Source organism: Vitis riparia, chromosome 15, assembly GCF_004353265.1.
Source record: "Vitis riparia cultivar Riparia Gloire de Montpellier isolate 1030 chromosome 15, EGFV_Vit.rip_1.0, whole genome shotgun sequence".
NCBI lineage: Eukaryota > Viridiplantae > Streptophyta > Magnoliopsida > Vitales > Vitaceae > Vitis > Vitis riparia.
In genome coordinates, this window is record NC_048445.1 from 7,570,894 (window position 1) to 7,596,423 (window position 25,530).

At 33.2% G+C, this 25,530-nt stretch overlaps 3 protein-coding genes and 1 pseudogene across 7 annotated transcripts; 3 read left to right on the plus strand and 1 right to left on the minus strand.

Annotated features, from left to right (window-relative positions):
- Nucleotides 1-653: 653 nt before the first annotated feature.
- LOC117931921 lies at nucleotides 654-12,789 on the minus strand (annotated as a pseudogene).
- A 32-nt stretch (nucleotides 12,790-12,821) lies between these two features.
- LOC117931922 (probable aquaporin TIP2-2) lies at nucleotides 12,822-13,957 on the plus strand. The gene is made up of 3 exons (XM_034852993.1): nucleotides 12,822-13,001; nucleotides 13,263-13,516; nucleotides 13,583-13,957. Exons 1-3 carry the CDS (start codon nucleotides 12,842-12,844, stop codon nucleotides 13,955-13,957), a joined length of 789 nt encoding a protein of 262 aa, XP_034708884.1. The 5' UTR covers nucleotides 12,822-12,841.
- Nucleotides 13,958-15,115: 1,158 nt separating this feature from the next.
- On the plus strand, nucleotides 15,116-18,986 carry LOC117931745 (malate dehydrogenase-like). Of its 3 annotated transcripts, XM_034852793.1 has the most exons (8): nucleotides 15,229-15,423; nucleotides 15,572-15,950; nucleotides 16,115-16,273; nucleotides 16,372-16,547; nucleotides 17,170-17,447; nucleotides 17,543-17,678; nucleotides 17,793-17,904; nucleotides 18,558-18,986. In XM_034852793.1, the coding sequence occupies exons 2-8, from the start codon at nucleotides 15,812-15,814 to the stop codon at nucleotides 18,650-18,652; spliced, it is 1,095 nt and encodes a 364-aa protein (XP_034708684.1). In that variant the 5' UTR covers nucleotides 15,229-15,423; nucleotides 15,572-15,811; the 3' UTR covers nucleotides 18,653-18,986. The 3 variants fall into 3 exon arrangements, with proteins under 3 accessions (XP_034708686.1, XP_034708684.1, XP_034708685.1); XM_034852795.1 differs by lacking the exons at nucleotides 15,229-15,423; nucleotides 15,572-15,950 and adding an exon at nucleotides 15,116-15,199; XM_034852794.1 differs by lacking the exon at nucleotides 15,572-15,950 and having other exon boundaries at nucleotides 15,231-15,423.
- A 2,388-nt stretch (nucleotides 18,987-21,374) lies between these two features.
- LOC117932511 lies at nucleotides 21,375-23,859 on the plus strand. Of its 3 annotated transcripts, none has more exons than XR_004654192.1 (4): nucleotides 21,375-21,413; nucleotides 21,673-21,867; nucleotides 22,135-22,215; nucleotides 22,609-23,859. XR_004654192.1 is itself a non-coding variant. In XM_034853783.1 (4 exons), the coding sequence occupies exons 1-4, from the start codon at nucleotides 21,782-21,784 to the stop codon at nucleotides 22,838-22,840; spliced, it is 303 nt and encodes a 100-aa protein (XP_034709674.1). In that variant the 5' UTR covers nucleotides 21,497-21,781; the 3' UTR covers nucleotides 22,841-23,859. The 3 variants fall into 3 exon arrangements, 2 of the variants coding, with proteins under 2 accessions (XP_034709674.1, XP_034709673.1); XM_034853783.1 differs by lacking the exon at nucleotides 21,375-21,413 and having other exon boundaries at nucleotides 21,497-21,867; nucleotides 22,609-22,741; nucleotides 22,838-23,859; XM_034853782.1 differs by lacking the exon at nucleotides 21,375-21,413 and having other exon boundaries at nucleotides 21,497-21,867.
- Nucleotides 23,860-25,530: the final 1,671 nt, after the last annotated feature.

Genomic DNA, 25,530 nt, shown 5'->3' on the forward strand with positions numbered 1-25,530 from the left:
GGGGGTGTGTTTTTGTTTTTTGTGTTTTCAAAAACCACTTTTTTAAAAACAATAAAAGGATGTTTTAATTGTTTTTTCACTATTCAAAGAATAGATTGTTTTTTGTGTTTTCTCTTCTTTCTTTTTTTGTTTTCTTAATTGTTTTTTGTGTTTTCATAAAGGTGTTCCACCCAACCACCATACCTTCACTCACAAACTCTTTCTTCTTCCTTAAATTATTGAAATTAATATACTTACATACAGTGATAAAATCTTCATTTGTTTAAGAAAATTATAATTGGTATAAAAATTTCAAAATGAAATAATTTTTTTAAAATTTAAATGAATTGTGCATATGAAAATTATTTATATATTTATAATATCAAGTTAATAGAAGAAAACACTTCATTAATTAAAAAAAAAACTTTCAAACATGTTTTTTGTTTTACTTATTTTAAAAAACTTTTTTATTAACTCAACCGAACATGTTTTTGTTTTTTTTGTTTTTTGAAAACGAAAATTGTTTTCCAGAATTCAGTTCTCAAATATAATTTTTTTTTTCTTCAAACACAAAACTGTTCTCAAAAACTATTTTCCAGAACAGTTTTCAAAAACTATTTTCCAGAACAGTTTTCAAAAACAACAACCAAACAAGCCTTATTGATGCTTGTGTTTGCTTGGTTTTTCTCCTGAGGCAATTTCTATTGCTTCTCATAGGAAGAGTTTCCAGGGGACAAAAAAAAGAACATTGGTTTTAGGAATCTCTAGCTTGTCATTGCATGAACAAAGTAAACCTGTGTAATGCAACCATAATCGAGTTTCCCAAAGGGCGGGCTATCATGTCATTGCATCCACATTTCCCTGCTTCTCAAGTCACTCAAATCAGATAACAATTTTTTTTTTTTTTTTTTCGCCATCTAGGTAAATGCTTCTTCCTTTCTTGTTGACATCTCTAGTTCTGGCTCCAGCTCACTAATAGGTGAAAAAATACTGATCCACCATGTCCTTGGATACTTGTTCCAAGCTAGGGGGGTTCCACTGCATGTATAAAAATGACAAGAATCTTACAATCTAAACTGCTTGATGGCTAATTGCACATGATAAGCAGCGTAGCAATATCACCAACACGGTTTTGATAACCTAGTGGCAGAGGATTATGATCATTCAGTGATTGTGAGAACCCCAACTTATGCATTTTCTCATTAAAAACCATTTTTTGGCATTGAAAAGTGGAGCTTTTTATTGGATTGTCACAACCCCCATGGAAATATCATCACCCTCCAACGTATTGGAAAATAATGTACACTACTGATACCTTAGGTGCATAGTCCTTTTCCACCATTCGTGCTCAGACCCCCTAATAAGAAAAGGGACATAAATAGAATGAAAAGATCAAGAAAGTTTCTATATTCACTAGGAAATAAAGAAACTTAGTACCTCACCAAAGTCATTGGAAATCTGTCCATAAAATCCTTGAACAGACATTCTATACTCATGGACAAGGCATTGATCAAGAGTTTGAAATCTGCCTTCTCGTATCTGAACCAGCCATCAATGCAGTGTTAGAACCCAAAGCAGAGTGATCTGGGGCCAACACAGAAATAAAATGAGTAGAAGGGACTCACTGATCTCAGGCAAACCTTCAAGCTCAATGGTGAAGCTTCTTTAAGCGTCTTTAAAGTTGAATATCACCAAGGGTCTTGACTTCTTGCAGTCTCACTTTCCTGACAAATTTAGTTATTTTCAGACATGATCACAAGCTCCATTCATAAAAGCATTGAATGGCATAATTTCAGGAAAATTCAAATTTTCATCTATTTTGGGTGAGGTTTCTTAAAGTCTTTTTAAAGTTGAAGAACACCAAGCATCATGGGTTCTTGCAGTCTCACAAGCATGACCACAAGCTCTGTATAGATTCATTGGTATAATTTCAGGAAAATTCTACTGTCATCTACTTTGGGTTGTAGGAGAAAACTGGGATGTTGAAGCTATTAGTCAACTGTAAATTCCATGAACATCAGGATTGAACTTAACAATTGGAAAGACGTCACAAGCCCACTGATTATCAGGGGAAAAGAACAAAAATGGAAAATGAAGCTTTATTCAAAATGGGTTGGGGGTGGGGGAAACAAACGCAAAATTATTTCAAGAAAGTTGGAAATATGCTATTAACTTCTATAGAGATCTGCATTAGGTTGGTACTTAACTCAGTACTAATTCCATTTCTCTTCATCTATCTGGGCATCAGCTTGTGCAACATTTGAGGGTACTCTTTTGAGGATTATACTGCTAGATTTGGAACCTAGTGTGCAAATCTACTAGGGCATCTAAGGAAACACTACCTATTTGGATTCCTGTTGAAGAGGGTCTTGTTAAACTGGATGTTGATAGATTTCTCCAGGTAATCCAAGACAACTAGGAATGGGATGAACGCTTACAGACCATGTTGGAACATTAGTACAAGCATTCACAAAAGTCACTGAGACTTCAGTTTTGCTAGAAGATTTGAAGCTAGCCAAAGCTGAAGATCTCTCCAATATTTTAGTAGATGGAGATTCTGAAATAGTCATATCCTAGGTGAATAAGAAAGAAGTTCATAAAAGTCAGATAGGTGGGCTCCACCAAATCTGTAATATTGCCTCAGAGTGCTCTTTTCTTTGGATTCCTCATGAAGCTAACAAAGTGGTGGATCCGGTAGCAAAATGAAAGTAAAACACTTCCTTTGTGGAGGATTTTCTGCCTCTATGTGGAGTTTATACATATATATATATATATATATATATATATGCAATTTTTTTGACCCCATTGGAACTTGAACCCAGAACCCCCCTTCAAATCCTCCCCAGCCCTGTACCACCTGAGCAAGCCTCAAGGGCTGCCTCCATGAGGAATTTGATTTTATATTTTAAACTCTTTCTTGTTTTTTGATCAGGATGTTGTAATTTTATTAACGGGGGAGGATTTCTCACCCTTTCCTTGTACCTAATTATTTCTTAGCAATGAAATGTTTGCTTCCAATTAACCAAAGAAAAAAAAGGAACATTATCTTGTCATCAAATTGGAACATCTCCAATATACTTTCTGACATGAGAAGATTTGCCTTGATAAAATAAGTGTCTCTAAGAAGGAATAAGTTCCTTTGTATATTGTGGGCTTAAAGTCTCTGGTTTCCTTTATCCCATTTCTTTCCTTCTCTGAAATTTTCTTCAGTATAATCTTCCTTATTATTAAGGAAAATTAGAAAGGACTCCCATAAAAAGAATAGACTTGAATATCATATTTAATACTTTATAAACATTAAATCATTTATATTTCCAAAAAAAATATACATTTAAAAAAATATATTTACATAGGTCTTATTATTGAAATATGCAAATGAAAAACGATATGCTTACAAAAGCATCAATTATTTCTTCAACTGTACCACGGCTGAAACATTTTTCACGTGTTTCAATCCTAGACAAATGAAAGAACAAAGGATAAGATAACTAGCATCACTATCTAAAAGAAATGAGCAGAAAAGTTAGAAGCCCCAAACAGAAAGTTGAGACTTCAATTCAATTTGTAAGGATGGAATATAAATGGGATAGCAAGTTGTTCTTGAGACCCAAAAGACAGTAGTACCCTGATCAACCAAGGTAAGTTCCAAGTGAAAACTATTAAAGCAACCCCACAAATGCCCAACAATACCACAAAAATATCCAAAAATTATTCAAATCCTGAAAAGAAATTATGAACAGGCTGAACAGGCTTACAATGTGAGATGTGTTGCAGTGAACAGGACTAGACCTATGATGGAGCCTATAAATAGGCGTACCACTTTTGAAGAGACAAATTGAAAACTCTCAGAAGTTAAATTGCTCTGAGAAGATTTTTAGAATTTATAAGGGTTACGTACCTTGTGAGTTAGGAAGCTAGCTTTCTAAATTTAGTTTCTCTGATTAACTCAACATATTAGCTACCTATTTCCTATAACGCAATAATATGAGAACTCCCAATATGCTAACATTGAGGTCAGCATCAAGCCACTATCTTTTAGTATTGGTCATGGATGAACTAGCCAGGCAACTTGAGGAAGATGTCCCCTGGGATTTGTTGCCAGATGTACTTGCTGATGGTATGCTCTTAGTCAAAATGAGTCTAATTAGGGTAGAATTTTTATTTGGAATTATCCATGGATGCTTTATAATAAAAAATTAAGCAAGGAAATAGAAAATGTGGGCTGTAATTTTGGTGAATTTAGGAGCAGAAAGGGGAATAATGGAACTCAGTGGCCAATAAATACCTAGAAATACCGGCTTTCTTATCTGGAAGGGACCATTCATAAGTAAGTGAATATTGAAGAGGATATTGCCCATAAAATTGGAACAAGAAAATGGAGTGAAAATTGCCTGTGGAGTGTAAAGTAATTGTTGAAGATCTACCAGATTAAGGAAAAGCTTTTATAAGAGAACATAAGGCAAACAATGCTTTAGGGATGTTGAGATGGATGGGCAGCAAGACAACAAAAAATTGTACTTACCTCTGAAGTATGCCACTATTATCTGGATAGATCAGGGATCCATATTGTTCCAGAGAAGCTTCAATGACAGAAGGATCATTGGTAACCAATTTCCCTAGCCCTTCTTCAATTAAAGGAAGCTTCTATTTTTAAACAACATGAGTAAGGGTCACCTGACACAGAAAACACAAAAAGGAAAAAAAAAAAAAAAAAAGGTGGGGAATTGTTGTGGGTGGGGGGAGTTAGGGGAAGAAAAGAAAAGAGAGAAAAAAAGTCAGACAGAACTAACTGCACTAGGTGCATAGTGTGTAGCAAGTCCACAGGCAATCATCTCTGGTTCATTGAGTTTCTCTCCCGTTAGAGCCAAGTATTCCCCTGCAAATAGAATAAAGTTTCACATTAAGAACTAGATTTGAATAGCAAATAGTAGATATCAAGCATTTTCCCTGTTTGCAGTTCACTAGAACCAGAACCAGTAAGCATTGTCCATGTATGCATTTTGCTTTATTAATCAACAAATAATCCATCAAGGTTTGAAATCACTTTAATTCATGATAGGTTACCAATTTGATCCAAAAACCTAAGCTGTAGGTCATGGTGGGCCAACAATGTACATCAAGCAGAGATGGGCTACAACCCTAGCAGTCCAAATGGTCAAGGAGAAAGTGATATGGCCCAAAACAACCTTTGATTGATTATTTTTACATAACAAGGAGGTTCATATGCTATCCATTTTTTCCAAGGTGAACTCTAAATACCTGTAAGATGAACTGGATATAGAAACTAAGCTCTCCATGAATTTATATTATAAAATAAAACCAAAACTAGCACAGCTTATAATCCAGTTCATCATGATAGGATCATTCACATTGAGTTAGGATCAGATCAACACTTGCGTAGGAAAAAAATGTCTGGTCAAATCTGCACATTATGAAAACTAGTAATTAATTCACACATATTCTTCCTAAGGGAGTAATAAGTCATACATTTCACTACGTGTTAAGTGAGTTGGGCGTTTGTAGTATATACATGCGCCAACTTCAGAAGGAGTATTGAGATATTAACTAAGTATAAAATACAGGGTGGGTATGGACTGTAGAGAGCTGTCCAGAAATCTTTTCTCTTCTTCTCCTTTTTCTCTTTTTCTTTTCTACCAAAACAACTCACTGACCCATCAAGAAGCATATAGAAAGGGTTTCCAGTCAATATCTCCAGATAAAACAAAATATGAACCAGTTGCCATCAAAACAAATTTCATCACAAAGTAAAACATAAGCAGCAACTTACCCCAGTACCTGGGTAGATGTGAGAGGTGAAAGGAAGCCCCAGCATCGGTAAGGAAACCAATCAAAGTTTCTGGAGTAGCAAACACCTGAAATTATACAGATATAACTGGACTTCTGCACTATGAAGTAAATTCAAATTCCAAAGAAAAAGGAACTACAGAATATCGTTTCCACCATCGCATCACTGTGAAGATGGAGCAAAATATTAACATGATTGGTTTCATTATTTTAAGTCCATACTGCGATAGTGAAGATCCTATTGTTTGGCAGCTTGAGTATATAAAATTTACCATGCATAAAGACATGGAAGAACCAAAAACCTATTGACTCACATGAACAGCCATGTTGTACAAAAATGGGAGTACAATATGAAACAATGCAACCGCCATTCAAGCAAATAAGAATTTAAAGCAAAGGTGGTTCTAAAAGAGAGTTTTTGTGTTGTCAAAATAATACATGAATTGGTCTTTTTTTTTATGGCCTTCAAATAGGCAACTTGAGATCATTTCAAGACATGTTTTTTCTCATTATTCATTAGGAAAAAAAATTAGATTAAGTGTGCTATCAAATATGTTCAAGAATCCACATTAAGACATACCACATGGATTTGGAGTGCAGCTCAGGATAGGTTCACAGGGAACCAAACCAACCCAGCAAGCTACTTTGTTTGGCTTGGTTGGGTTTACTGCAGATCCTTATTTTCATTAGATAAAGAGCTTGAGAATTGATCTGATTAATGTTTAGTTCTAAGTAACAGGTCAGGTAAACCAACTGATGCATGTGTAGACAGTGGAATACCTCTTTATAGACAGAAGAGTGACAGGTTGCTATCCACATCAATTGGGTGAAGAAAGTATCCCCTCTGTCTCTATACAAAGAAGACAAGCTTTCATAATCAGCCACAAAATGGTGAGCATGATGCCTTTGCTGTCTAGGACTATTAGTGAGATGTTTGTGTTAATGTAATAGTTAGGTTGGCAATCGTGCCCAAAATCATTGATCCAGGACTACTTAACTTCCAATGAAACTAACAGGTGTTTGGAACTCTCAAAAATCTTTGAAGAAATCCTTTCAAGTAGAAAGGCAAGGGCTGGTGCATCAATCCACTAAACTCAACATGAAGTTGTGGTGATCTACTAAGGAGCACAAAGGAGTGTTGCGTTAAGAATGAGGAGTGTAGGTGATGGCCGGTATGTCTCTGAGATGTTAACAATCAGACGAAACAAAACATCTTCCCTACTTCTGTCTCTACCATCGGGAACTTAGTGAGAATGTTATATAAAATGCAAGGCATCGTTTGTCTTTCTTATCTATTAAAATTTTCTATAATATTCTTCTATGCATCTGTAAGTATTTACTTCCCCAAAATGCTTACAGTTTACACCTTAGAATATCAAGACAAAATGGGAAAACTACCTTTAAAATACCAGATGATATGAATCATATATATATAAGCTCAACTACAAGCCCCTGAGGCTGGCCAGGTGGCAAAAGATTGGGGTGGAGGTGAGGATATTCCAGGTTCAATTTCATGCAAAAGATAGAAGGAAAAGAGTTTACCTCCGTGACTAAACAACTCAAACATGCTCAAGAATGTGGTTACATATGTCAAGCTGGTTTAAGAATTGCATGGTAATTGACGACTTTCAAAAACAAAATAGTAAAAGGACACAGACACACATATATATAACAAGGTATCAGGACCAGTCATTAATGACAAGGTTAAAAGGGAATATCCATCACATTATCCCTGTTACATACAGTTCTATCAGTTGCAACTCGGAACATCCCAGGAATGGAAACCCCCGCTCTGCTGCCCATCGTAATGCCATCCAAAATTGCCACCTAAATGCAGGTTCTTAATGCATTAGTATAATGATGGTGACTAATGTAGCTAAGATAAATAGATAAAATAGAAGTTCCATCTAAATGATTTCTCTATCCGTTCTATCAAAAGAAAAAACAGAAAAATCAAAATCAGACCCCAGCTGTACTAAATAATTCATGTATCAAAAGACAAAAAAAGCAAAGATCATGAAAACCAGAAGTTAATGCTTCGTTTTTTAACAGTACAGGAGAAAGAAAAGTAAAAGAAAAAGGGAAAACATGGACAAAAGGAATCGCTCAAGTATTAGACCATGAATTATAGTTCAAAGAAAAACATAAGAGAGTTGTTTGCAACAATTTTTTTTTTCTTCATCTGTTGGTGAATCAAGAATTTGTTGTTGTAAGAAGGGCAGCCACCCATGCACATGTCAATCATACACTAAAAGGCATGAAGTAGCAATTTGAAGTCATCACTGAATTTACTAAAAGAGAGTTATAACCCTATCCCCAGGAAGCTACTCCATAAAACAAAAAAATAAAAATAAGATATCTTCCACAAATGAACTTCAGCTTCATGAAGGAGTCTCTTAATTTAAAAAATTATTCTATTTCTCACCCTCGAAATGCACCAAACACCACATGCAATAAAATTCTTTAACCCTTAACCTTTCTTTTATTACAACCCTTGACACCCCAATCCAAAATGAACTAACACTTTTCTGCATCACTACCTAATCCAAGGAGAGAAAAATGAAGGCCCATAACTCCATCACTTTGCCATGCAGAAAAGCAGACATTTGGGATAAACTAATTCCTATTTATCTAATTATAGACCGTTAAGCATTGCGCAAACAGTACCATCCATGTGCATGCTTTAATGGGATTCCATAAATCGTAAAACAACTATCTTATTTTGATTTAATCTCCTTAAGGAACATTTTCAAAAGAGTATAGTGCCAACTTGCCCCAATTCAACCTTTCCTTTGCTACACATGCACTGTAGTATTAGAACATTCTTGTCATATTTCTATTAATATGTCAAACATTTCATTGTTCTTCTTTAAGCATCTAGATGTGGATTCTTTTATAATTCTTTACTCTGAATGAATTATGAATATTTTAGGAGGGACCTGTCCTCTCTTCCTTACCATTATCCCAACTCATCCAAAGAGGAAGAAGAAGAATGAGAAAAGAAAGAAAGACAGACCTCAGTTTTTTAACCTTTAGAGATATAACACTTCCACCAACCATTACCAGCAATCTGTCACCTCACTGCTCTACAGAACCACATATCAGAACGGTGCTATTCCCTCACTTTGCTTTGATGTTTCAAGATGAAGCAATTTTTTTATGACTTAAAAGGCACGTTTAACCATGTCACTGATTCAACAGAGTCATCATCCACCTTGGGTTGCACAACCCAGTAGTAGAGCCAAAAGGTAGTCCTACTTACAAAACATTAAATCCAGCATGTAATTCTCTTGTCAATATATGATACCCACATTTCAAGGATCTCATGAAAAAATCTCTATGATCATACCAAACCAACAATTATTGAAAGCAAAATAAAGCACACCAAACAGTAGAGCCAGCTGCATGTTTCAACTTTCAAATGCTATAAAAATAATGAATACTCACATTTGGCTTTAAATATGTGCCTACAAGGTATATAAAACTATATACTGTCCTAAAACATTCCTTACAGTCCTCTATCCTCCCTGCATAGAGTGGACCAAAGGTTACAAAATTGCTTAAAAACAAGATTCAGTTTCACTAATTAAAATGAACAAAAAATTACAATAACATCATCAAACACAAGAAAATGTCTAAGCAATTAGGTCCAATGCAACCTGCATATCAATTAGATGTTGAAACATGGCATCAACCATGTAACAAGGGCACAAAGAATACAATATATTGACCTTGAAAGGAAATGACTTGTGAAGTAGAAAAATAACAAGGACAGAAACAAATGTACTTGGTAAAAGATTAAAACAAGAGAATCCCCATGTCTACACAAATATCAAGCTCTAAACTAAAAGGAAAGAAAAAATAAACAAATATCGTATTGTTGATTTTGAATGTAGATACAATCTCTAGGTTTTTCATAAAAGAAACCTCTTGTATTCTTCAAGAAGCTTAGATCTAAGAGTTTGGACAGCATGTTTTGTGCACTAACAATGAGCACTTCCATAGTGGTGACAAAAGATAACACATTTGAGCTTCAATCCTTGATCTGAGTGTACATTGAATCTTTTCTGAAAAAAGGTCATATTGTTAAAGAATGACAAAAGCTGAAGTCTGGCATGTGTCAAGTATACAAAAGCATTACCAGGGTTAAACTAAAAGACAAGAATTGAAAAAATCAGAAAAAGAAATAATAATCATAGGAAGATGGAATACAGAACAACTTCTTTGGTGTCCAGTTCTTTATTGGGCAAGGATGGGTTTGGGATGGTTAGTAGTAAATCATCCAAGTCTCCCTCTTTATTAGGCCAGGCCTGCGGTGTTTCTAGGAGCCCTGCAGTGATTTTTTAAGTGCAATATATGAGGGAGAGGGATCAATCCATCAAATATTTCTTCTTTGTTATGTTATTGTTCTTTTATCTCCTAGAGGCCATCTCTTTGGGAGTAGGGAAGCTCCTTGATAAGGGTTATCACTTAATTTATTCATTTTATTGGGTTAAACATCTACTAAGTGAGATGTGCCCTGATCTTAATCTCTCAAATGTGCATGGAAATATTCAACAGGAAGAACTACGTTTCTCCTTTTGCAAGCACCATGTGACCAGTGCTAGTATTTGATTTCATGAAATCTGTTTTCTCCTAATAGCTCTGTTTCCATCATATAGCTGGAAAGCCTTTGGTTCTCTTCTTCTATAGAACCTATGGAACATGCAAATTTTTATTCACCATTAAATGTATTCCATGGACCCATTTTATTCCATATTGCCATTTAAATGGTCTAAAATGTTCCATTCCTACACCTGATCATCCACCCAAAATTATATATTGGCATTCAGTTTCTCTCCAAATAGGAAATGAAAGGAAAATAAACATAGAGAAGAATGTCATGGTTAAAGAATCCTAAAGAAAATATGCAATGTAAATCAAATCCATTAGTGTCTCAGACTTCTATAATACTCAGTTTACTAACAATTGAAGAGCTTTCAAAATTTTAAATCATTTGTAAACCCAATTAGGAAATTTCATACGTCAGATAACCCCAAATATTCATAGAGGGTAACTTGAGAGTAAAAAGCAAAACTAACCACCAAAAAAAAAAAAAAATGCAGATAGTGAAGCTTTCTCTCTGTAGTATCATATAACTTCTTCAAAAATGGAAAAGATTGACCTTCTGAAAACCCCCATGACAGAAGGCTCCCAGTCCTACTTATTTAGGTTAGCCATTTTCCTCTAGACGCGGAAAAAACCATGGACCTACAGAATGTAATCGTAGATCATTTATTGCCACATGGCCAATGAGGAACCTTTTCCTCTTCTTGATAGAGATTAGTCTGTAAAAAATTTATTATAATCCAAATCCAATAATTCTATTTTTTTTTATCATCTGCAATATTTTCCCCATTCCATCTCTCCCTATAACGCATCTTAATAAGTTCCACACTAAAGAACAAAGCTAACTTTCTTTGAAACAAAATTTCATGAGAAAAATGAAATAATCTATACAACCATGGAATTGCTGAATAGATTGAATGTTTACCATTGTGCTATGTGACCCAAACAGCAAAGCAAATCTATCTAGTACCTTCATTTATTAACTTATAGAGACCAACAATATCTCCACCAGCACAAAATGCCCTGCCACTGCCCTTCAAAAATTCAAGATAATGCCTTAAGTCTTCTGTTAACATACAAACGGACCCAATAGCTGAAAAGATGAAACGGATGTTACCTTCATTACCACAAAACCGATATCAGGATTTTCTTCCCAAGACTTGTACAGGTTTTGCAGTCTAGCTCCCTGGGGCCACAAATAAAAACCTCAAGAAGTAAATTTCCCTTGATGGGGTCAACCAAACATCAGAACTACAAATGCCTGGACAGTAAAGTTGTCAATTTGAACTAAGCAATACATTTTTAAGTTGCTACATTGAATCCAAATTACCAAAACTCCTGCCAGCTCTGTACACCCAAATTAGAGTTTGAACGACAATCAGGTTTTCGAGAATTACACATATGAAACAAAATAAATAAATAAAATAAAATAAAATACTGAAAGGCGATTTTAAAGGGAGAGAAGGCACACCATTGAAGCATTGAGAGCATTGAGACCATGGGGTCTGTTAAGAATTGCAGTTCTGGAACAACCTTCGCCTTCAACCAGCACCTGATACAACTAGAGAAATGATCGTAAGTGCTGGATGAGTGTAAATACGTGAAAAACAAATGGGTATTTGTGGAAACTCACTTCGGAGTCAAAATCATTGACAGCAACAAGGTTGGGAATGTGGGAAATAGCTTTGTGATGGGTGAAGAAGGGAGGACAGTGAATACCACTGCGCCTACTCCGCCACAAAACCTTCAAGCCCTGCGTTTTCTCTGCTCTTTTTCCTTCTCTCTCTTTCTTTAGGCTCAACAGGGTTGATTGCAGGATCAAAAAGCTGCTAGTTGAGAGGAAACTTTGATCCTTTTAGTTAAAGAACCATGCAAAATTACCTTAAAAAATAATTTATAATTTGTATAAAATTATAGAATTAATTGACTAAAAAAGGGTAAAAAAATCTTGTATTTGTAATTCTAATTTTCTCAATTTTTTGTTTTGAAAAGTAACTTATTTTTTACATAATGGGCTCGGGTTCTACCCGTCCTCAAAAGCTTGCTCAGAGGAAAAAAGGGGGTCCAATCCACATATAAACATCCCTAATAACTTTAGGACAAATTCAACTTCTAATGGTAACAATATCAGTTTATTGTATCTAATCCCTTACTAAACTACTTACAAGCAGTTTTTGTTAGTGAGAGGGAGTATTAAAACAATAAAATGATTAAATAAAATTCATTATAATGACAAAATTTTCCAATGTCCCCATTTCATATCACAACGAAAAGACATCATTGCCATGGACCATCCAAACATGCCCTTAATCCGGAGCCTCAAGCGTGTCGATTGGCAGTTTAGAGCAGTTATAGACAGTTACCGAATCTAAACACAAAAACACACCTTTTCTCCATCTTCCCTCTCTATCCTCTCCCATACTCAGAACTTGAAATTAATTTATGAGACATGCATTGTATCAAGGTCTCTTCTTTACTAAGATTAGGCTCTGAATTACTTAATCTCACCGAGGAATTATTCAGCCCTACATCTCTCCGATCATATTTTGCCGAGTTTATCTCTACATTCATCTTCGTTTTCCTCGGAGTCGGCTCTGCAATTTCAGCCGGTGAGTGAAAATTGTTCTAAATTTTGAATTCCTACCGTTGCAAATGCCTTCCAATTGAAAATCAATATTATTTTATTGTGGCTTGGTGTAGACGGTTTTTAAAATTAATAAAATTATTATAGATATACTTAAAATAAAATTGAAAAAAAAATCAGTATATTTTTTTTTTTATGTCATGTAATTCTTGTTTCTATTTGTTCTATAATGATGTTGGGCAGTCAATATAATGGTTTTTTTTTTTAAATGTTGCCACGTTGGCAGCGAAGCTGATGACATCAGATGCCACCTCAGCTGAAACCGGTGTTCTGGCTGTTGCCGTGGCACACGCTTTTGCATTGGTTGTTGCTATGTATTTGGCCGGAGATATATCTGATGGCCATGTCAATCCAGCTGTCACATATGGATTGGTTGTTGGAGGCCATGTCAGCGGGTTGACTGGCATATGTTATTGCATGGCTCAATTATCGGGGTCCGTTACTGCATGCGTGGCGTTAATATTGGTCACGGCGGGCCAGGTAGATCAAAATAGTTTTATCTTTTGCAACGTACTTATGTATTGATTTGCAATTTGATTATTACAGGCTATTCCTACTACAAGGCCGGATCCCAAAATATCGGGTTTAGCTGACGTGGCGATCGAGGCCTTGGCCACGTTTGCAATCGTGTATGCGGTGTTTGTAGCACGAGACCTAAGGAACGGGCCACGTGGAATCATGGGACCAATAGCGGTCGGGTTTATATACGGGGCGAATATATTGGTGACAGCACCGTTAACGGGCGGGTCAATGAATCCGGCCCGATCATTTGGACCGGCATTTGTAACGGGTGATATGAAGAAGCAGTGGGTTTACTGGGTCGGACCCCTGGTTGGAGGGGGCATTGCAGGTTTGGTGTATGAGAGCTTGATGACAACATCAAATGGCCAGCCTCCTTCTTCTATTACTAGTGTGGGCTAGTGTGACATGCCCTCTAAATTAAAGTCCTTTAAGTTTGTAATAACTCTTTCTACGTATTTTCCCCTCTTTTATGTATGTCATAAATTTGTAATAAGATAGTGGTTAGGTTAAATTTGAATCGTTAGGTTAGATTCTAATTGGTTGTTTGATTCAAAATTTATGTTTTATTTAAAATTTTATATATGATAATTAAAAAATAAATAAAAAATTATTATATATAATAATTAACTTTATAAATATTATAAAAACATTAAATCAAGTTCAAAGTAAAATTGATTTTTAGTAATTATTTGAATTTTGGTTCGAACTCAATCTAAATTAAATTCAAGTTGAGAAAATTTAACTCAATTTCAACTTGAGTATCAAAATTTTTTGTTTAAACTTATCATTCAAACATCAAGTTGGTCGAGTTAGGTCAGAGCAACTCATTCAAGTTCTACACCTATTTACAATTTATATGTGATTAATGGGTATAATTTTATATGGTTTATTAGTTTGAGTTATTTTTTATCAACGTATTTTCAGAATAATTTGTATGCTGAATATGTGTTTAAGTTTTGATAATTGAATTTAATGATTTATGCATTATAATTTGAAGAGTTTTATGTAATAATTTATCAAATTAGTGAGAGACTAAATAAATAAATAAAACACTTTCAAATTTAAAAAACGATTTTAGAGAAAAATCAACTAATTTTATAAAATATTTTAAAATTTTAGAAAATAACTTATAATAATTCTTAAAAAAACATTAAAATAATTCTCCTAAAATAATTTATAAAAAAAAACACTTTGATTAAAAACATTATCAAACAAAACATTTCCGGATAAAATTTTTATTAAATGTACTCTAAATTTTAAAATAACTTATAATTTAGTTACTGATATGGTTTTGAGTGCGGTCATTCTCAAAGGTTTTTTTTGCGTTACACCTAAAATAAACACATCAAATACTAATTTCCAAAGTTACTCCATTGCAAAAATTATCCCATGCTAAACATAATCTAAAAAAAATCAACATTTATTTTGGAACTCATTTTCATTTAATTTCTTTCAACTTTCTCTTCTCCTTGGATTTTCTTTATCCAAACAGAGCACAAATCCAGTTAGATTAGACTGATTTTCAGCATACACATTACATATAGGAAAAAAAAAAAAATGGAGGACAATGTCAACCCTGAAGATTAGCAAGAAAACAACTTGGTTTCATGCATGGAGCATGGGTGACGACTCTTTCCAACTGTAAAAGCTCAATCTCTCCTCCTACCTTATCTCTTTCCTCGATTTTCGTCTCTCTTTGATTCTGCTACCCTTCTTCTTATCTCCATCTCCCACTCTCTTATATATATATATATAGTTTACAACCCATTTTTTGTTCAGTTAATTATTTTCATACTAATCTCTCCCCTTCTATTCTGCAACCATGGCGAAAGATGCAGTTAGGGTTCTTGTCACCGGGGCTGCTGGTACTCTTCCTTCTACCTTTACTTCTGTGTTTGGTTGCTGGGAATTGTGTTCACAAAAGAAATTAATAACCCAGTTGTGTTGAGGACCCAAATGTACTAGCTTTTCAAAATTTTATTTTAGTTAATCATTTACTTTCTCACTTTCTAGGCTAGATGCCAGGCAGAGGGTTTATGGGTTCTTTGCTTCGGGGTGAAGAGTTGGATTTTCTTGTGGGCTTTGTGTTGGTATCTCCACACATGCACGTTGTTGTGGTGGTGTTGCTGTGGATTCTTTCTTTGTTTAATCGTATGCGTGTGATTGAAATTAAAAGCAGTGGTTTTTTGTGTTGGGTCATGGGCATATATAGGGGGATTGCAGTGGTTATGTTTGTGTAATTGCTGTTGAGAAATGGAATATGATATAGTGCTTCAGAAAAGTGTTGTGGTGCTGGTTTGTGTTTATTTGCTTTGGAGGATCATCAGATATATATGGAGCTTCGCTAATGTAGAAAAGGAGCCCGTTATTGTTCTTGTTACTGGTGCTGCAGGCATGTTTCATTTATTCTCTTTTACTTCATGGATTATGGCACATTAATACAAGGGTGTTGTCAAACCATTCCTGTCTCCCTTAATAGTGGTTTGGTATATATATATATATATTTGACTTGGTGGATATTCCCTTGAATTGTTGGATTGTGGACTTATTTCACAGGGCAAATAGGGTATGCTCTTGTTCCAATGATTGCTAGAGGGCTCATGCTTGGCCCAGATCAGCCTGTCATTCTGCACATGCTTGATATTGAACCTGCTGCTGAGGCCCTGAATGGAGTGAAAATGGAGCTGATTGATGCTGCCTTTCCTCTTCTCAGAGGTATGCTTCTTAGTTTGAGAACTAGGTAATTAATTGACATTAAGAGTGGTTGATCTTGAGCTTTTGTTAACCTTTTCGGGTGTGTTTTTGTTCACCAGGAGTTGTTGCTACCACAGATGCCATTGAAGCTTGCAAAGATGTCAATATTGCAGTTATGGTTGGTGGATTCCCTCGGAAGGAAGGAATGGAAAGGAAGGATGTGATGAAGAAAAATGTATCAATTTATAAGGCTCAAGCTTCAGCCTTGGAGCAACATGCTGCTCCAAATTGCAAGGTAAGGCTTGCCTATTTAAAGTCCTCAGGATTGCTTGTGCATTGTTTTTCAATTCCCGATGATGAACATATGGTAGGATCCTACATAATACAAAACTAATGAATTATCCATGGTCAGCAACCTCACTCTGTCATGGTTTTTGTTTGTATTAATGTAGCATATATGAACATGTCCCTGCTCAGTCTCAGTCTCAATAATTCCCAACTGTTCTCTTTTCTTTGGTAAAAGCATTTTGGTTTCAACATTTCTCATTCTATTTTTTCCCCACTGTAACATACCATTAATCCGGGACAACAGAAGAACTGCCTTCTGTTTTTATCTCATTGTTGCTTCAAGATATCACTTCTTTCACACCTCCCTTTTTTTTGGTGAGTCCATGAGGTTAAGAGGAGTCCATACATATGTGGTATCAAAAACCTTTTCCCCTATCCGAAGTGGGATATCACAAAAGAAGGCTCATGTGTTTTTGCTTCATAATATATGATCTTACTTGCAGAAAACTGATATATAATCATGTTAAATGGCTTTGAGGAAACCTCTTGATCTTTAAGTTAGCTGCTGTAGAATTTAAAGATCACATTGTTCCTAGCAAGTGAACATGTTTTGCTCTATCTTTGCACAGGTGCTGGTGGTTGCTAACCCAGCAAACACCAATGCACTTATTTTGAAGGAATTCGCTCCTTCAATCCCAGAGAAAAATGTTACCTGCCTTACTCGACTTGACCATAACAGAGCCCTTGGTCAAATCTCGGAGAAGCTGTTTGTCCATGTTGGTGATGTGAAAAATGCTATCATCTGGGGCAATCATTCTTCAACTCAATACCCGGATGTCAATCATGCAACTGTCTCCACCTGCAATGGAGAGAAACCAGTTAGAGAACTCATTGCTGATGATAATTGGTAGCTTCTTGATTCCACTCTTATCTTGTTCTCTTCTATTATAAAAAAAAGGCTTATCACTTGTATGGAGTACTAACCATCCTGCATTCTCATAGGATAAACACCGAGTTCATCACCACTGTGCAGCAGCGTGGGGCAGCCATCATCAAAGCTCGGAAACTATCAAGTGCATTATCTGCCGCAAGTTCTGCTTGTGATCACATACGCGATTGGGTTCTTGGAACTCCCAAGGTTGAATCTCCTCCTCCAAAATAGCTTTTGTTTCTGCTGCCCTTAATAGCTTCTGCTATTCTGCATAAAATTTCTTATGCTCATGGATTGGTGTCCTCTGCACGCTTTGCTCAGGGAGCATGGGTCTCTATGGGAGTGTACTCAGATGGTTCTTATGGGATCCAACCAGGCATCATCTACTCTTTTCCTGTTACCTGTGAGAAAGGGGAGTGGTCCATTGTGCAGGGTAAGTTCTCTCTGTCATACAAAATGTTAAAAAGTTGTAAGATGCCGTGAGAATCTTAGGAATGTTCTCCACAAATAGTTATTGAAAATAGTTTTTAAAAACAGTTTTTCTCAAATAAAAATTTGTTTGTAAACATAGAATGTTTTTATTCGATTTTATATGTTTCCAAATATTTTTAAAAGTAATTTTTATCTATGGTGCTTTATTTTCTATAATTCTTCGTATTTGTATAATTATTTTTTAAAAGAGCCAATAAAATATAAGTGAAAACAACTAAAATATATTCTTAAAAAACACCTTCTGTTTCCAAACAAGTTTTTAAAAAACCGTTTTCTATCAAAATGTTACTAAACTGTTTTCAAGTCAGGAAAATAATTTCCATTTGGAAAAATAGAGAACTGTTTTTAACAAAAGCTCCCAAACAAGCTCTTACTCACTCTGAAAGCTCGAAAACTATACCTTGTGGTAATTTGAAATGACTCCCATGAACATAGAATCCAGCCATGAAAATCATGGAGATTGACATGATTATGAAAGAGACATGATTATGAAAATATCCATATCTTATGCTAGAACATCTGCAGTTCTATTTCCATGTGTAGGAAATAAAATTCAATGCCATATCAAATGAAATTTGTTTATTGCAATGGCAGGGCTGAAGATCGATGAATTTTCAAGAGGAAAGATGGATGCCACAGCCAAAGAGCTCATGGAGGAGAAAGCATTGGCCTATTCATGCCTCAACTGAAAATGCCTTAATGCTTCCAAGGCAAAAAAATAAAAAATAAAAAATAAAAGAGGAGATTCAATACAAATCAATAAACCAAAATAAATAAATAAATAAATAAGAAAAGTTTAGTATGTAATGAATAAGCATCCACCATTTTTAAGTGCTGTGATTAGGGCCTTCTTATGTTATGGGTTGGATTCTAGGCCTGCTATGCTTGATTTGGTATGAATATGATGGTTTGAATATGCATATTACTAGTTACTTGGATGGCTTGCTATTAGGGTACTCTTTTTGAAGGAAATAAGGCTTTGGATTACCTTCTAAAATGCCCCAAACTAGATTGGTTGTTTCACCGCCAAGTCATAAATGAAACTACAAAAATTTGAGAACTATTCTATTTCTACAATATAAATGTCTTAACCTTTTTTTTTATAAAAATAAAAAATAAAAAAGAAATATAAGAGAAAGAGAGAACTTTATTTCAACTTTTCTCATAGGGAGAGCGAGAGAATTTTTTTTTCATGATCATATAGTGGTAATTTCTAGGAGTTAAAATTGCACTTCAACTATTTCTTTCATTTCTCATTTTGTTGGATTGAGTCGTGTCACCGACATTATTTGATTCCAAATTCAAAGCAATGCCTATTGTACTTTCTTCTAATTCTACTAATTCATCTACCATTACTTCATCAAGCAATGTCATCGCTACTAATTCACCTACCATTACTTCATCAAGCAATGCCATCGCTTACTTGAAGTACGAAACTAGTATTTACAATCTTTACTTTACTTCTTTATTATATTGTTCATGCGCTCATGGATAATATTACTAATTTCTTATTTTTCTTATTTTTAAAGGGCTAACAAGTTATTTCTTATTTTTTTCATCGACCCAAACATGCCAATATTAGCACTGATAGTACGTAAATGTAATTCCTTGTTCAAACAACTATTGATAGTTCCTAGAGCTCCTTGTAAGGCTTGTTGCAAAACCCGTTGTCGGACTTGATTAATCGCTCTTTGTTGTTCAAAAAGAATGGTTTCATTTTTGTAATTTTCTAATTGTTCCAAAGTATTATAAGTTGAATTAATCAAATTCAATTTTTCTCATTCTATCTCATAGTATCCATTTAATAAATTTCTTTGTTGTTCCTAAGAAATGGTTTCATTCATTTTGCCAAACCCAAACCCAACTCCAACGCTTTTCAACATATATGCTTCAATTTTTGGATTGTTTTGCACCATTTTGATTTCAAATATGAGCTTTTACAAATTGTTTTGTAAAATTGATTTTAAATATATTTCAATATATATTCCTTGAGGACACAATATATTTTAAATAGTTTTGATTAACTATTTATAAGATTTTTTAGGGTAAAATTAATACTCATAGAGACTTATATTGAAAATTTTAAAACTATTTAAAAAAATTAAGGTCCTTAATTTTAAATTTTTTGAAAGTTATTTTTAAAGATATAATTAAATTTATATTTTTTTTATAAAATATAAATTGATATGAAATAAACAATGGTTAAAAAATAGTTGTTGCATTTATATGAAATAAAAAATAATATTTTTTTTATAGTTTTAATCATAATATGTCAAATTGTGTTATTAAATAACGATTTAATTGGTTCACTTAAACAATATGTTTTTATCTTTATAAAATATTGTATATAATATTTATAAATTTTAAAAAATGAATCATTTGATGACTCTAGAGAAAAACTCTCAAGGAAAACTTTTTTTTTTTTTTCCATCAATTGCCTGAGCTATAAGAAATTATGGGTGCTTATGTTTTGAGTGTTCCAATTTTAAGCATTAAATTCAAAACAAGTCAATTTAAAAGTTTGTGGGAAAGTAATTTTAAAAAGTGTTTTTAACTCAACAAAAGTGTATTATAAACAAAAATGTTTGATAAAATTTAGGAAATATTTTTAAAAATATAAAAAATTACTCTACCGTTAGAAAATCAATTAAAGTGTTTTTTAAAGAAATATTTATAGGTGATTCTTTTAAAAACACTTTTATCAAAAACACTATTTAACTTAAATTTAAAGTGTGTTTTGGAGTAATTTTAGAAAATGTTTATAATATTTTTAATATTTAAATAATAAAAATATTTAAATATTAAAAAGATTAAAATTAAAAGGATAAATATAAAAAATTTAAAAGTGAAGTAATAATAATTTTTTAGAATATAATTAATGAGATGAATCATAATACATTTAATATTAAAATTATAACTTATTTAATTCAACAGTGTGAAATAAATTATGGTACATATATGATTGTTTTTAATATTTATATTTTTTATATTTAATTATTATATAAATAATATAAAAAAGACTTATTAAAAAATTATATATTGATTTTTATATTTTTATTAATCAATTAAATATAATTTAAAATAAAATAATTAGAATTAGTTTTTTTTTTAATGATGAACCTTAACAAATTTAAATTGAACATATATTATCAAAGAGCATGATACTCCAATGGTAGTCAGGGATTGAACCCATGCAAAGGGTTTGCAATTTCGATGAAATACCACCGATATTTCAGACACTGGTTTTGATTTAATCAAAATAAAAATGGATAATTAATAATTAATAATTAATAATTAATAATTGTTTACATAGAGAGGAAAATTGTTCTCCTGATTTGTTTCCCTTTTTTTTATCTTTTAACCCACTTCTCTCACTCGAGGCATCAAGAAGCCCTTTTCTGAACTTCCCTCCAAGGCCCTATTTTCCTCTGCCACTCTCAATTCCCGCAGGTACTAATCTAATCTTTTTTTTTTTTTTTTTGGCAACCCCCGTTTGATTCCCAAGAAAATCTACCCCCCATTTGATTTCCGGGAAAATTCATCCTCGTTTGATTTCCGAGAAAATCCATGCAAAACCCCCAAGGAAAACCAAAAAAATTGCTTTGTTTTTTGGCTCCCTGTGTTTGCTGGATCTGTTCTAGGGGTCTCTTTGCTTTTATGCCATTGGATTTAAATTTCACGAACCCTAAATCCACGATTTTTGAGCCAGACTGAAGAACACAACAACCTCTTCCGTCTGAATCTAAAAATCAAAAGGGCTTCTTTATATCTACTAAATCTAAAAATCAAAAGGGCCAGCCGCTTCTCTCACTCGAAGTATGAAGAAGCCCTTTTCTGAAGTTGCCCTCCAGACGAGAGAATCCCTAGAAAGGCCCTATTTTCCTCTGCCACTCGATCCTCGCAGGTACTAATCTAATCATGCTATTATTATTATTTTTTTTTGGCAACCCCCGTTTGATTCCCAAGAAAATCTATCCCCCATTTGATTTCCGGGAAAATTCATCCTCGTTTGATTTCCGAGAAAATCCATGCAAAACCCCCAAGGAAAACAAAAAAAAATTGCTTTGTTTTTTGGCTCGCTGTGTTTGCTGGATCTGTTCTAGGGGTCTCTTTGCTTTTATGCCATTGGATTTAAATTTCACGAACCCTAAATCCACGATTTTTGAGCCAGACTGAAGAACACAACAACCTCTTCCCTATTCCACTGCAAGCTCCACTTCTCCCCGTATCTCGCCGGCGCCGATCATCTCAGGTCAGTGAATTATTAACAAAAATATTACACAATCAATTGAAATATCACTACTGAATTATTAAAATTAAATCTGATTATTAAAATAATTTCACATGTTAAAAAATATAAATAAAGTTAATTGAGTGAATCACTCAAAAAAATTATACATATTATGATAAAAAAATAGAAAAGAAAATTTTAAATTTTATACTTTGTATGGATAAACTCTTTTCAACAACATATCATTTTAATTTGACTTATTTTATTAAATGCTTAAACTGCGAGGCCTTGTAAGTGGGAAGCAGACAAAAATTTATGATAAGAGACAATTAGTTGTGAGAGAGTTGCAGACAAATTAGACAAGTAAATAATACTGATCTTCTTTTTTTGTTTTAATGGATTGACATCCGCCAGAGCAGTAGAAATTGAAATGGGTATTACACAAGATCTCCTCAAGGCTGTTGATCAGTATCTCTTGGAGTGTTTTGAGAAAGCACAACTTCATGGACAGACAACAGGATCTACACAGCTTCATGGACACACAACGGTATGCTCTTATTATTGAGAAAGCTTTTATTATTGAATTTCAGTAATTACTTGTTGATTAAACACTCAAAGTAATTTCATTTTCTTGGCATCACAGTGAGCAAGATCAAGGATCAAGTGAATCCGTTGAGATCCAAGTTTTTTTCGGCTATCTTTCAATATTGAGTGTCCTTTCAGTGAAATATCAAGGTATCAGCATTTCCTGCTTGAGGAACATAAATGGATTATATATATTTTTGTTATTGTTATTTCAATCTATGTTGCAACAATTATTGTTGGTAAAAAGCTTGGGCCCATTCGACTCCTCTCTGCCACAATTGCCCCAATCTTACTCTTCTTCATTTTAGTTCCAGAATTAGGATGGCCGGCACTTGGTTTATGGGTCATCCTTGTAGCAAAATTGGCATGGGACTACGAGTTATGAGTGTGGCAAATGAGTTGAATACATGACTTGCTTGGTGAAGAAGATAATGATATAGTTGCCGTAAGTAGTCCCATGCCAATTTTGCTACAAGGATGACCCATAAACCAAGTGTCGGCCAAAATGAAGAAGATTAAGATTGGGGCAATTGTGGCAGAGAGGAGTCGAATGGGCCCAAGCTTTTTACCAACAATAATTGTTGCAACATAGATTGAAATAACAATAACAAAAATATATATAATCCCTTTATGTTTCTCAAGTAGGGAAATGCTAATGCCTTGATATTTCACTGAGAAGAGGACACCCAATATTGAAAGGTAGCCGAAAAAAACTTGGATCTCAACGGATTCACTTGATCTTGCTCACTGTGATGCCAAGAAAATGAAATTACTTTGAGTGTTTAATCAACAAGTAATTACTGGCTGCTCTTTTCTGCTCGGGAGGTGTCGCTGGAGAGAGGAGCTCATATATGCAACTTTGGAATTTTGCGGCTTACATTGGTTTTCCACCACTTTTTCCACTCATATGCCGACATCTAAATTCACTCTTTGTGGGAACATATATCCATCATGTAGGATGCTCGATGCCTTAAATTTTCTCTAAATTCATTTATCATCTGCTAAATGCTTACATGTTGGTTGTACTTGTATTTTGTAAGGAATTAATAAATGTATATAATATTTTTAGTTTCGAAGTGATGTGGGATAAATAATTTTCATTTCTTTTGAAACTGGGATAACACAATATCAAAGACAAAAAAAAAAAAAATTATATATCGAAAAAGAAACCTAACTCAAAAAATAAAAATGAAAAACTATATATATATATATATATATATATATATATATATATATATATATATATATATATTATAGATAAAAATTCGTTATCAAATTTTATTATTATCTTTTACATTTCTTTATTATTTATATTTTTATAATTAATTAATTAAATTAGTTTTTATACTTGTCTTATAGGTTATATATTTGTTTTTTAAACATTAATTTTATCACTATTTCATTTCAATTATTTAAATTAAAATTTATTATTATGATAAATCTACATAGGTAGAATATTGATAATCTAATTTTTGAAAATTAATTTTAAGTTTCAATTTTTAATAGATTGTATCCTTCAAATTGTAAAATTAATTTTTAATACTTAGTAATATGATAAATCTAGAGGTGTAGAATATCAATAATTTTATTTTTGAAAATTAATTTTAATTTTTAATAGATAGTATGCTTCAAATTTTAAAATGAATTTTTAATACTTAGTAATGATGTGTATCATATCATACCTCTTAGAATGATTTTTTTTAATATGAATTAACTTTAAATTAATTTTAATTATTAATTTTAATAATTAATAATGATAATATCATATCTCTTTATTATTCCAATTAAATGATTTTTAATAAGAATTTTGAAATTTTATTTTATTTATTATTTTTTTATATGATTTTTCCTATTAAATGGTTATGGTAATAGTATTTTAGATTTTAGAAGAAAATTCTTTTTTTTTTTCTTCTCAATTGCTATTCGTAACACCATTTTTACTAATCCAACATTTTACATTCCTAAATTACTCTCCTTTATTCCTTCCCCTCTCTCTCTCTCCTCTCCCCTTTCTCCACTCTTCTCTCCCTTATTCCTTCTCTCCTTTCTCTCCTCTGTCTTCTCCCTTTTATCCACTCTCCTATCCCCTCTCTCCTTCCCAACCCCACGTCCAATTGCACTCATTTTTTTTTCCCCAACCCCCACCCCACATAAACTTTGTTTTTTTTTTCTTTTCTTTTATTTTTCACACTCAATTGTTTTTCATATTCTTCTTATATTTTAAAACAAAACAATTTCTTTAAATAATAAATTATAAAATGGTTTTTTCACCAAAAGTATATTATGTAAAATGATTTTATTATATTCAATGTTTTAATGTGAAATTCATATGAGATTGTACATGACAAAGTTAAAGCATTTTAAAAATTAAAACATGAAGCAATTAGTTAAAATTTGCAAAAAAAAAAAATTAAAATGTTGAAATTAGTAAAATTGGTGAAAATTGGCAAAAACAAATCTTGTTTAAATTAATAATTTATGTGGCTATTATAATGTTTTCTTACAAAAAATTAGTAATTTAGTAAATATTATAAATAAATAAAAGAATTAGAATTTTATAATTATTATAAGCCAAAATTTATGTCATGAAGACTAACTATTATAAACGAAAAGTAATTTAGTAACTATTATAAACAATAAAAAAAATTCGATTTTTATAATTATTATAAGCAAAAAATTAAGCCCAACCACCGCCGTTGGTTGTCACCGACTTTCATCCCTGCTTCAAACCCTAACCATCATCGTTGCTGT